This window comes from Onychostruthus taczanowskii, unplaced genomic scaffold, assembly GCF_017590055.1.
Source record: "Onychostruthus taczanowskii isolate IOZ18803 unplaced genomic scaffold, ASM1759005v1 scaffold58, whole genome shotgun sequence".
In the NCBI taxonomy this organism is placed as follows: domain Eukaryota; kingdom Metazoa; phylum Chordata; class Aves; order Passeriformes; family Passeridae; genus Onychostruthus; species Onychostruthus taczanowskii.
Genome location: NW_024503457.1, coordinates 8791134 through 8805113, shown reverse-complemented (window position 1 = coordinate 8805113; position 13980 = coordinate 8791134). Strand labels below are relative to the sequence as shown.

At 38.5% G+C, this 13980-nt stretch overlaps 1 protein-coding gene across 4 annotated transcripts in view; it reads right to left on the bottom strand.

The window, feature by feature from the left end:
• Nucleotides 1-13980, bottom strand: part of MGAT4A (alpha-1,3-mannosyl-glycoprotein 4-beta-N-acetylglucosaminyltransferase A) — a 73343-nt gene that overhangs the window by 36373 nt on the left and 22990 nt on the right. For all 4 annotated transcript variants that reach the window (XM_041418185.1, XM_041418187.1, XM_041418184.1 and 1 more), the window contains 3 exons: nt 9244-9411; nt 6580-6720; nt 3930-4063 (listed from right to left, as the gene is read on the bottom strand). In XM_041418185.1, coding sequence (XP_041274119.1) covers nt 3930-4063; nt 6580-6720; nt 9244-9411 — 443 coding nt within the window. The remainder of the gene's footprint in view (nt 1-3929; nt 4064-6579; nt 6721-9243; nt 9412-13980) is intronic.

Below are 13980 nucleotides of genomic sequence, written 5' to 3'. Positions count from 1 at the left end.
TCTATCAAGAGAACTGCTGATCAGAGAGAAGTATAATTCCAGCCCAGAGCAAGAAGAGGTGAAAATACAGGCTTGTTTATTTTGTGGAGAAGGTTTAAATGTTGCACTGCCATGTCAATACCTACAAAACAGGTTCAGCAAGATTTGACCCAGTACGTGCAGCCAGTCCTTAATTTGCCAGGGCTTTGTTCATACCCATGCACAGGATGGTACTTGCTGGGTGCTTGTGTCACACTGACCTAACCAGGACAGAAACTTTGCCAAAGAAATAATAAATTAGAAAAGATTCTCCATAGAAGGAGCACAGAGAAATCACTACTAAACATCAACATCTCTTAATTTAGCAGCCACTGTACATAAAGAGATAACACAATGACAGTAAAAGATAATCAAGATATGCAAATTTTTCCAGCTTAAGTTTAAGAAGAGTAAGATTTAAATAAGGAATATATAAGAAAGTAAAACTTGTGGCCTAATGCTCACAGAACAAATGGCTGGTCAATTACTACCTAGTCAGATATAATCAGCAGCACACAGAAATAGCAAAATGCTTTTGCATACCTGTAGTGGCTTCCAATTCTTCCTGAAATGATTTGTCCTTCTGATATTTTTGGTCAAATCAAGGGCTTATAGTCTTTCCAGCATGCACTGATTACTGTTTGTACAAAAGACTGTGCTAAGTGCAGTCTCTGATTAATGAAGTGGACTGACAGTAATTTCTGATATATTTAGAACAAGTCTAAGATGCATTTTCCTCATTGTAAATTAAACCTCCCCACAGAAAAAAAAGAAACAACATTTCATTTAGATACCAGGAAAGTATTCTAATTTCTCTCATATTCAGTTGTGTGTGTATATATATGTCTGTTGTTCCACTATGTTCATTTAAAGTACTTCAAAACCATGTTTCCCATGTTAATTGCAAACCCTAATAAATAAAAATACTAGACAACACTTTTAACTCTGAGTTCATGATTTCTTAAACCTACAGTCTATGGCTTATTCTGAAAACAAGTTCTTGTACAAAGCAGGTTAATGAGATTTAAATAATTTGTTTTCAACTCATATGAACTAGCTACATAGTGAGGGGGAATAAAAAGGTTTTGCAGTATTAAGGAATAATGAATCATACCTATTTATTAGTCATCCTAATGAATACCTGCAAATTATTCTGCCATAAAGTGATTTTAACAAATTGGAGAACACAGACATATGTCAGTAACTAGGACAATTGAACAGTTTACTGTCAAGCAATTCTAGTAATTATTTAAATTGCTGATTAGTTGTCACATCAGCTGAGATATTTCTGAGTTTCTTGAACTTCCAGTATGGAAATTTCCTGTGTACAATTATATTACTGAGAAATATCCATACAGTAAATGAATATGCAGATCTCTTTATTTAGCAACCATAATGCATCTATATTTACTAGCTCTTCCATTTACACTGTTGATGCTGTTTGCAGAAGGCCATTAGCCTTCTAATTTGTTTTCTAGCAAAAAATGAAATTACAAGAAATGAGTGAGATTGAACAACTAAAAAAAACAGCAGTATTAGAAGAGTTTTGTAGCGTGCTTAGCACAAAGAGATTACAGTCCACAATGTGGCTCCCAGCAATGCTTCCTAAACACTGTAAATTTGATTTCTCAAATAAAGATAGCAAGAAAAATACTCAAATCCTTTTAAAATGCTATTTTTTCCTATAATTTTCTTCTAAAACCACTTTTGTAGTCTTGTGCTCCTTTTTTTTGTTGTTGCTACAGGCCATAGACAAGGCACAGATAGTAATTTTAAGCTTATTAGCAAAATTACATAACCTCACCCTATGACCATTTCTTGCTGTACTTAAACTGCACATATGTTTGAGCAGAGGCCATACCTTTTTTTAGAAACTTTTGACATCTTTTTTAAAATAAGCATAGTTGGTCAAAGTTCTAATGTATTTTTAAATAAGCCTTTATTATTGCACATGTTAATGACAGCAATAGTCTAATGCATTTCAGACTAGGGTATCCCATAGACAAGGCTATTTTAAAAGGCACAACCCTTTTTTTTTAAGGGGAAACAGAAGTTTACCAGAGGAGCAGGCCTTCCTTCAAAGAGCCAGAGAAAATGCTTAATAAGCCTACAGTTTTCATCTTGCAGAAGGAAACTGAAATATACAGAATAACTCAGAAAAAGCACAGCATAATTCAGGATGAAGTATTTAATGCACCGTATTAATCATGTAGAGAGTTCCCTGTAGCAACTGCAAAGCAAACAGTAAGATATTGAGCTTAAGAAAATAAAAACATGGTCCAAGAATAAAGAAGAAAAGATAATAAATTGGATGGAGTAAAGAAAATGAAATGCAAATCTAGCAAGTGGTTACAAGAGAACGAAAATATAAACTTTGGTTCTTCAGATATTCCCATACATTCCTGACTTGCAGTGCCCAAAACAGGTGCCTGAATAAGCACACAGAGCTGCTCTCAAAGTTCAATAAAGAGGAAAGACACAGGGGGTAACTGCTGTGTAACCACACAGCTCCCCACGGGCACAGGAGCAGTAGCTCCCCTGTTGAAATGTTCAGCTCACTGGTGGTCACCTCTGTAGAAACGCTCCCAACGTGAGAGTATTCCACAGCACCTCAAAGGAAGGAAGTTCCCAGCTGTGGAAAACCCAGGTACAGCAATGTGGCTTGTCTTATGCAACAAAAGATGGTGCAGCTGGGGACACCTCACTCCTATTCCAAATGCTGCAGAAGACAGAGAATCCAGCGATAACAGACACACCTCATAGCTCAGACCTCCTTAAGCAAAACAAAAGAAACTTCAGTTTTAAACCTCTCAAAGAAGCCACACTCACAGGCAATAAAATTTCTCCAACTAATACAGTGAAGAAAAACACAGCATTCCAGTAATTCAGAAAGAATTCTGTTCCCTGATATTCTCAACCAAGAAATGTTTTAAAAGCATTTTTTTCCAGAAAAACAGTATCTATCCAGACAGATAGTTTTTGACTGGCTGTCAAGAAAAAGAAAATAAGAGCAATTTGCATTAGAAAATACTAACAAAAAATTCTCAGATAAAAGCAAAATGTTTACAAACTTTCCAATGAAATTTTAAAAATATGTTGACAATAGAAGTATTCAAATGCCTGATTTTCCACTGATTCATCCCTGAAGGACACCAGATCACCAAATTAAAACCATTTTCAGTTATAATTGGGGATTTGAATTTTCATCTGTGGGACTTATAAAAGACTGTTTCAGCAGAGCACTGCAGTTAGATGGATGAAGGTCAAACATAAATATAAATTTCCCACTGTCCAAGTCAGACTTCTGAGAAAGGCATAGAGAACAAAATAGGTACATGCACTTCCCAGCATCCAACAGAATTATTTCTGAAAGTACTCTATCATTTTCCTAAATTTGATTTCCACTAAATCAGAGCCAAAGTGAACAAACAGTCCAACTGAACACTGAATTAATCCATTAAAAAGGTCTGGGCTTCAAACATCCACATTGTCCAGAAAATTAACTCAATAACAATCTGTGCCTCACATCTCCAACTGCAGCACTCTTCTGACAGAGGACTAAGCAGCAGCACAAAGAAAATGGGAGGAATCCTCCCCTACAAGAGAGTTCCTTAGCCATTATTCTTATGTTGAAGGAATAACACATCTTTGCCACTAAATATAAACATAAGATTTGTAAAATAACCATTCCACTGAATCCATGTTCACCATTCCCCTGATAAATAGAAAAAGCTGGGCTCTTCAGGATTGCATGTCAGAAACCCAAGACTGACACTTTCCTTTTCCTGGAAGGAGAGAGTAATCTGTCTGCATCTTGAAGAAAAAGTAGATCCTCATCAGTTCCTGAAAGGAGTGTTACTTGTGATTAAAGGCAGGTTAGAAATTGCATTAAAAAAATTAAGCAATTTTACCTCTCCTATAAAGACAACCATAACACAGTCCAGTTTTTCTTCAGGGGACAGCTTATCAATAAGGGAGTGGAGAGTTTCTGTAAGGTAAGACTTGACTTTTCTTTTCACTGTAGGTATTCCCATTACAATGGAAACTGAAATCAAACAAACCAGAAAGGTACTTTCAGTGATTGCATACACAAGATAGAAAACAAAAATCTTGCAATAAGGCATTGCTTAAAAAATGCAAAGGATTAAAAGGTGGAGACTGCAGTAATTAAAAATAGTTTAAAAATATACCACCCAGCATCAGGAGCATGACTAACAGTTAACACCAATTCTCAGAACAAACATAGAAGACAAAAAACTCCAATCCTAGACATGCCAGACTATTCTGTAGGTGTGATGGGCTGATCCTGACTGGATACCAGCTACCCACCAAAGCTGCTCTGTCACTCACCTCCTTAGCTGGACAGGGAGGAGAAAACATAACAAAAGGCTCATGGGTAGAAATAAGGGCAGGGAGGGACCCCTCATTACAGTCACAGTCAAAGCAGACTTGAGGAAGTTAATCTATTACTCATTAAATGAACATAGGGTAATGAGAAATAAACCCAAATCTTAAAACACCTTCCCCTCACCCTTCCCTTCTTCCTGGACTCAATTTCACACCTATTTCTCTACCTCCTCCCTACCAGGAGCACAGGAGCATGGGGAATGGAGGCTGGAATTCAGCTCATCACACATGACCTTCATCACTTTTTTCTCCTCAGTAGAAGGACTCGTCAGACTCTTCCCCTGATCCAGCATGGGGGTCCCTACTATGGCAGATGGTCCTCCATGAACATCTCCAACTTAAGTTCTTTCCCCAAGCTGCAGTTTTTTATAAACTGCTCCAGCATGGGTCCCTTCCATGGGCTGCAGTCCTCCAGGAACAGGCTATGCCACTGTGGGTCCTCTACTGGGTTACAAGTCCTGCCAGCAAACCTGCTCCACCGTGGGCTCCTCTCTCCGTGGGTCCACAGGTCCTGCCAAGGAGGCTGCTCCTGGGTGGGTTTCCATGGGGTCACAGCCTCCTTTGGGCATCCACCTGCTGTGACGTGTGGTCCTCCAGAGGCTGCAGGTGGATCTCTGCTCCATGGGCTGCAGGTTCACTGCTGCCTCTCCATGCTCTTCATCACTGGCTGCAGGGGACTCTGCCCTGCAGCACCTCCTCCCCCTCCTTCTGCACTGACCTTGCATGTTCTCACTTCTCTCTCCAGCTGCAATTGCCCTTGAGCAGTTTTTTCCCCCTGTCTTCAATCTGTTATTCCAGTGGTGCTGGTCTGGCTATTGGTTCCACTGGAGACAGGGAAAGCTGCTGTCCCCTCTTAGAGAAGTACCCCTGTAGCCTCCCTGTTACCAAAACAGGGTCACACAAACCCCAACACAATAGGAAATAATCAACAACCATGGTATTATTCAGACAAGGTGCACCAAGAGTGATTAAACTCCCTAATTGAAGTTTAAAAATAAAACTGGTATAACCATTCTTCAAAACTCAAGTATTTAACTTCTCAGAAGTAATCTTTTAAAACAATACTGCTGAAAGCCTCTATTACTTTCCTTGCACCTGGTTTTGGTTCTTCTAAGTGAACAAGTCCAGGACAACAGAACTGCATGGAAGTTCCTTTTCTCTGCCAAAAGCACCACAAATGCAAAGCAATACATCCCCAGCCTCAATGTTATTAGCACCATCCTTCAGCAGACCATTTGAGCTCTGTGTTGCTTAACTTTTCCATAGTTTTTCTTCTGCACTGTACACCGGGCTGGCTACCTTCTGGGAACACTGCAGATAGCAGCAGGAATGCAGTGAAAGGATAAAGCAGACTTCATGAAGTCCTAAAACCCTGAATTTCCTCCCTCTGTTTAATTAAATAAATTTGATTCCAATTCCTGATTCAAATTTCTGCCATATATTCCCAGGGGGACATAATACAGACTTCACTTAAAACAATAATGAATTATTAGATTTTTCCTCCCTGAACAACATTGAAATAAAAGGTATTTATAGTCAGAAAAATAAACCTGTGGCCTGAGCCCACACATTTGTCATACAGGAATACCTTCTGTTAAGAGAAGGAGCAATCAAACTCACTGAAGTAATGAAAAAATACAAGTCAGGATTAACTACAACACTGAATTTTTTCTCCTCCAGTGACTGTTCAGATTTTATTGATGCAATTATATCTGGTTTTCTTAGTTCTCTCAACTTTTAATTTATACATTGAAATATACTGCTCACAACAAGAAAAACATCAATGCTAAAATAATTATAACCACGCATGGTTGCCCTGCAAATCTGAAAAGCCAAAGGGATATACCCATCAGCAGTTCAGAATCTGAAATGCTTGAGCTTTGTTTCCCTTTAGCTACAAAAAAATTCATCCAAAATAAATGCTTCTTAATGTGTGCCTTAACATGGCATGGGGTGTGATTGAGATTATGCAGAAAAGAGCAAAGCTGAAACCAAGCTCCTTTCATCTCAGATTCAGTGTGAATTCAAAGGATTTCAATAACACATGAGTTAAATGAGATGTCCTTCATCTACCAAGAAATGCAGTAAATTCTTTTCCTAAAACTAGAAGGTCCTCCAGATATAAAACACGAAATAAGCATCATATCAGCATACCTCCTGTCCTTCCAAGGCCAACCTGCACAGAAGGTTGAAGGCTTCCTTCATTTTTCAACAAATGAGGCAAATGGTAATAGATATTTGGCACTTGAAGAGATTTTCTACTTGTTAGCTCTTTTAGCAATTTCAGCGTCTCATCTGCAAACATACAGGAAATCAGAAATGCAGAAAACAAATTATATGAAATTTCAAGCAATAGTAAACAGTATAAAATTCCAAGCTTGGTCCTAATTGAAAGCCAGAATAAACTGTACACTTTTCTGAGTCATTGCATCTTGCCTACAAAGGAAGTCTTTTCTTATTTCAATTTTTTAAATAAACAATGGCCAAGACTATTTAGCACCAATAATCTTTTTAGAGACACAGTTAATATTTATTTGATCACATAAGATTTAGCGTGAATTTACAGAAGTAAAGAATGCCAAATTTAGCTGGGGGGATTGGTGATTTTGTTGGGTTTTGTCCCCAAATAATCAAATGGGAGGCTTATTTCCCAAGATAATTTTTCACTTTTGCTTACAGTGGTCATCACCATCCAGCAAACACTACTGCAAATAACTTTTGAGAGCTACAAATACATATTGGAATATACTGCACATAGAGATACAAAATAACATCAAGCATACAGTCAATATTTTATGTGTTCCTGCAAAAAAAAAATATATTAACACAAACTTAATTTAGTCCACTAGAAATGATCCTATTAGAATCATTCTTGCTCTTTCTACTGCAACTGCCTTTCAGCATGTCCAGGTGGCTCTCAAAGTTGCAAATAACAGTTTTTAAAATTACCCTGCTGGGTGTGTTGATTTTCTTGCATCAAGTGTGAAAACTCATTTCAAATGAAAAATATGATAGCATATGGATCTTTGAAAACTTATGGGCTTCATAATATAAAGTTAAGTAAAAAACTGTAGTCAAGGTTTCTTGAGATAAAATTGAGAAGCAAGAAAAAGAAAGCCATAAGTGTAATTTCTCTCAGATTCTTAGCACAGCTTCTACAAAGATAGGTGGGTTTTGTTGTGGATTTTAGTTCTGTATGTTTGTGGATTTTTGAAGTATTTATTTTTAGGTGAAACTAAATTCCTAACCATGTCAAACCTTGCAAAAAGCTTTGTAAGTTGATGCCATAAGTAGGTATGTCTCTTTTGATAGACTCCAATACGGGCACATTTTACTTTTCCTGCTAACATTTCTTTAACTTCAACTGCAAAACCTGGACTAAATTCTGTCCATGTATGACAGCTCTTGTCTGAATGAATAAGGATCTATATAAAACAATCTGGAATTCTTTCAGCTTCAAAGAGAGCAAAGAGTATTATGTATATTTAAGTGTATTATGCTTAATAAAAACCTATCTAATACTCTGTTCTGAGCACAAAAGCTCAGTAATTCAGCTGACTTCCCATTATGACTCTACATGAAAAAAGTGCATGTCCATCCCAGCTGGGATCTAGACATGGTAGAATGTTAAATGAATCAGTACTTTCAGCTGCATCAGAAGAGAATAACTCCTTATAAGTATATTGCCTAAAAGCAAGCTAAGTCAATTTTAGAAACCAATGTGGTAATAACTTCATCCTAAATCCAGAATCAAAATTATTTGACCTCTTTCATGCTTTACTTTAAAAGCGAAACCACACACATGAAATAGGAAGACAAGATTTATAGACCATGCTAAATGTAATCTTTATCTGTGCAATTCCTGGAGATCCAGGGAACTACTGAGATCAGACCATTAGTGTCAGACAGCAACTCATGAATGGCATCAACACTGGAGCCTATAATTATAACCATTTCCCAGCCAAAAAAAAAAAAAATCTATTGAAAATAGTAAATCATAGCACAAATGCAAGTAGACAGCAAATTAAAAAATTTTGTTCCAGGCTTTTGAATTACAAAACCCTTCAGGTTTCAACTCCTTATTAGACCAACACAGAGAAATTTGTGCAACCTACCAAGTCAGACCTCTTGACAAAAAATTTATACTTGTTATTTATCTTCCATCCACAAAAATCAGAGCAACGAAACAGTAACAGTGTGATTTTAGAAGTCAACATCAATAGTTCTGGAGAATATTGCAGTGTTTTTCTCTAATATTGCCAAACAGCTTTTTGTAAATCTGAACATCAGTCTCCAAAATGGGTAAAAATTTATGGAAGATTTTACCAGTTTAATCACTAGTTATTGAAAAGGCCATTTCATGTACTTTTTACCAATCATAAGCAATACTTTAGCCTATATGATTTAATACCTTCCAGTTGACTGTTAAGCGTATTTTAAATGCTTCAAGTTCATCCATTTCTTCTCTTTGCTCACTTTTCCCCTCTGACTTTATCACTTCAAAAAGTGATGTAAATTAATTGTCAAAATATATTCAACATAACAGGTAAATAACCAGAAGTCCCAAATTTGGGAGCTAGGTGTGGAGTAAGTAATTCTTGTAACTTTAGGAACTGAATAAGGGTGGGTGAATCATTAAGGACAACAACTGGAAAAAACAAACCAAACAAACCCACACCAGATACAATTTATTACACATTCTTTATTCACACTGCTGAACAGTTTCATTCACCTCCTTTGGGAGCAATTTCTTATTCTATAGTAATAACAAGAAATATAGGCATTGCAGAGTTGTAAAAAATACCTCTGAGCATGTACCTGAAAAATTATTCATGGCATTCTTGCTGCCGTTGGTTTCTGCCACGGCCCTCCGGAACTGCTCCAGGATGGCGTTGAGCTCGGAGGAGCGCTGCAGCGTGCGGTGCTCGGCGATGCGCAGCCGCTCCTTCAACGCGTGAAACTCCCGCTGGTAGGCAATCAACTTTTCTGGGGAGAAAAGCCACGATTCCGCGGGTTATTTGTGGAAACAAACACCTACTGACAGAACTGACCAGGGGCTAACGCTGCTCAGCTTGGCAGCACCTGGAATGCTCCCAGGAAGGCAGAGCCTGGCATGGCCCCACCTGAGGAGCTGGGTGCCGGCACCCAAGGCGAGAGGTGGATGGTGGACGCTGCTGCCTATTATCTGTTTCCAACAAGCTCCTCCCGTGGAAGAGCCATTGGATTAGCATTCAGGCAGCGCCGTCAGACTCGCACCACACTCACCACAGCTGCCTCAGCGAGAGGCAAGAAGGCTCTTTTTGCAGGAGTTAATGGCAGCAAGATTTGTCACATGGAAGCTGAAGGGAACCCAGGAGAAAAAAAGAGGGCTACCATGGGCTCTGGAAGCTTAAAAATGGAAAGGGATGGGGGGCAGAGCTAAGGGCAGGACAAAGGGGATGGTCTCCAGGGGAGAGGGGGCAGCCACCAGCGGTCCCAACCAGTGAGGAAACAGGGAAAGGAGAAACCATGGTAGGTTGTGAAATATGGGCAGAGGTCCATGAGGGAGTCTCGTCTGCCCCACAGGAGGAATGAACTCTATGGTAAGTCTTTCCAAGGCAATGCCGTTGGGAACTAGCTGGGAGGGAGGGAGGGAGTTCATGGGATGCGACCATAGGCAATCAACTTTTCTAGGGAGAAAAACCACGATCCAGGTTGTTTGCGGAAACAAACACCTACTGACAGATCCAACCAGGGGCTAACGCTGCTCAGCCTGGCAGCACCCGGAATGCTCCCAGGAAGGCAGAGCCTGGTACAGCCCCGTGTGACCCACCCAGCACAGCGAGGGGAGAGCTGCACACACCGGGATGGGGGCAGGCATTGAGGGGGGATGCCCCTCACCAAAGCCATGGACCAGGGACACCCTGAGCACCCAGCACTAAGCACAAGGCAGTTCTGAACCATTTCTTGGAACAGATGCCCACAAACCATTTCTTTTAAGAAAATCCACACAGCAGTGGCCCCTTACAAAACCACAGGTTACATCCTGTGAAAGGCCCCTCTGAATACTTTGTAAGGACGAGTGGAACTTGACAGTGTTTCAGACATATCAACTTTAGATCCAAGTTTTAACTTAATGTTATGGTCAGTGCCTGAAAACTGAAGAACAAAATTTTTTACCAAAATTCTGCTGATGTTGATGCATACACATACTCTTGAGAGGGGAGATTGCCCAAAAGGGAGATGGAAACACCAAAACTGATTTGCTGATATATTCTCTTTTCCCTTGACACCCAGCAAAGTAAGTGGGCCTAGGTTTTGTATCCTTCCTTCTTCCTATTGGCAATTTCCGCAAATCTTCTGCTCACTATCATCATTATCATCCTCCTTTAACCAATATACAGATACTGACCAGAGTATTTTAAGTGAATTTGTAACTCAATCAATATTCCAGCCACTCAGCTGACATTCACAGACATATATATTTCGTTATTTACCTATACACTCCCAGTCTTTCCATACTGCAATGGAAGCAGTTTAGCAAGAAATTTGAAACCTTTCCTGTTGATATATTACATAATACACAGGGCAAAAAAGGAATTAGAGTCAACTTTCCTTGTTAATAAGGCTGGTTTTCCTCCAAATTTTTTTCATTTACATTTATTTTCTTCTTTTTTTGGTAGTTGGGATGTGCTGCTCCAATTATGTTTAGAAAACTTAATTAACTAAAATGCCCTCTGTTCTGAAGATGGAAAAATAAAAACATAGTTCACTACCTCTTAAAAACATCTCCTTTGCCAGCTTTATTTTGCTTCTTTCATTAAAACCAAACGGTTATTGCTTTTGTGCCAACAAACCCAGAACACAGATGCTGGCCCACAACACAATGCTAGGCACGCTATACACTGCTGACTGAATCCAGGCTGCTATTTGAAATAGGAATTGATGCCTTAGTCAGCAACACTTAGAAGACTGGGAAAATTTTTTGAAGTTTCTGGCATGAAAGCCATTCTTATTTGCCAATGATAACTAACAAAGTAGTTCAGTTCTGATGCTTCCAGTGAACTGTACTGGTATTGCATTCATGGCACTGGAGACCTCAAAAGCATTAATTCCTTTGAGAAATACTAGACAAGCAGTCAACTTCCCACAGTTGCTTCAACCAGACATATCTAGGTTAAGGAGGCTGCTCTAAAAGCTGCATCAACTATAGGCACTCTTCACAAATATATGGCAATTTTTTTTTCCATTAGGCACAATATTATTCAAGTGTAACTAAAAAATCCTAAGATTACAAATACAATAAGATTTTAAGTCTACTACCCTATGAATATTTTTCTAGTTATTTATGCAAAATTAAATTTAAAAATAATTATTTATGTGAATTACATGACCTAAAACATTTACATCTCTAACACTGGTAGAGCACTTTTCATGTTTTTGGAGATTAATGTGTAATTTGGCATTTTGGTACTTGTTTTATAATATGGCTGCCCGTACTTTTAAACTAAACAAATTCAATTTAAATGCCTAACACTCATGTCTTTAGCATACTTTCAGTACCTCAAAAATCAACTGCTCAGATACTTATTATTTACAAACAAACAAAAAAACACAACACATTTGATCTCATACTGAAAGGCACTTGCAAAGGGGAAAATACTTCTTAGACTCTTACAGTACCACCATTAACAGTGACCACATGTCCCAGACTTTAGAAAAGTATCCCTTAAGCCATCAGCAGTTTATAAATATTCTAATTTGACTTTTCAGAGTTCCTGACTAAGTCCTTGAGAACGAGCCTACAAGATTAAATTTAAGAATCTATTTTTATTCAAACTTTGAGCTCAAGTTTGGTAGAGAAAGTCCTATTTAACTAATTTGGTGTCATTCTATGATAAAATCACCCTCCACATGGATGAAGGCAGTGGGTGGTGCAGTCTCACCTGGGGTGCTGTGTGCAGTTCTGGGTCCCACAGCTTAAAAAGGATGTGGAGTTGTCTGAATGCATCCAGAGGAGGGCAACACAGCTGGTTGCAGGGCTGGAAGGTCTGTCCTGGGGAGTGGCTGGGGACTTTGGGTCGGTCTAGTCTGGAGAAAAGGAGGCTGGAGGGGTGACCTCATTGCTCTGTGCAGCTTCCTGAGCAGGGGAATTGGAGAGGGATGTGTTGAGCTCTTCTCCCTGGTGTTTAGTGGCAGGACACATGGGAATGGTCCTAAGCTACGCCAAGGGATGTTCAGATTGGATATTAGAAAGCATTTCTGTACTGAGACATTGGTAAAACACTGGAACAGGTTTCCTAGAGAGTATAAAGTATTTAGGAGGCATCTGGACAATGCACTTAATAATATGCTTTGGCTTTTGGTAAGTCCTGAAGTGGTCAGGGAGCTGGACTAAATGATTAATGGTAGGCCCCTTCCAACTGAGATATCCAATTCTGTGACAAGCTGACTTGCAAGAATGGTAGATACAGAAAAGTCAATAGCACACCTGATGTTTTCAAAATACATTTGACCATTTAGTGTTTTATTGTTCAGAGATTTCTCCAAAACCAAAAGAAATTAAATTGATTTCTTGTCCAGAAGTATGAAAACACTTTTTTTGATTGCTATTACGGTAAAAAGGAGAGCAGTGAGCCTAAAACCACAGAGAAAACACAGGTCAGTGGTCACCACCAATAAAAAAAGATTCTTTTTCTACAGGATTATGGATTCTGTTCTTATTCTCATATTGAAATCTAGAGTTATTTAAGAAAACAGAAGAAGGAATTCAGACAGTAAATTACTGGCCTTACAACACTGATGGAAGAACCCCAAACATATCTGTCTGTTCTCTGACAAACAAAACATCCCTCTAACAGCAGCTGTAGCCAATATTGAAGACATCTGGTCTCCAAAAATTTCAGCATACAAGCATATTTTTATTTAAGAATAATGTACTATATTAAATTGAAATGAGAAGATTTTCCACACTTTTCTCTGGAAGCCAGAAAGATCAAATAAAATAAATATCTTGTTAAAAAATTACTTGAGAAATGAAAGCATTAATTCTTCATCATTTTCCTCTTAAATTCTAGTTGGTCCAGCAAAACTCCAGAAGCTAAAGACTAAATATTTTAGCTGGCCAGATGCTGTGCAGTTCTCCCAACACTATGTCAACTGAATCAGTACTTTGTCAACTTTTTTCCTTTGTTGAAACACGTTCTCTTAAATATGCAGAACTTAGAATTTAGACAAGCTCACTTGTCTAAATGCAGTCTTTTGAAAGTGAAAATTCAAATGAAACTCGAGTGGTTTGCCAGTTTTTAACCAGAGATGAAATCTCAGCTCTCAGCCTCCTCTGGGTTATTTACAGTTCTACAGTTATTTACAGTTTTCTAAAGAAAAAATTATTCCAAAAAGACACCACTAACCCAAAATTACAAATTCAGTCCACTCTCCTCTTAGTCATAGACAATACTGATTACATGGATTGCTAAAGGGTTGTCTACATTTGAAGAAAAATTCAAAGTTTTAAAGCATGGAGTTTCTAACATTTTAGCATGCACACAATTTCTTAGTTTGGGTTTTTGTACT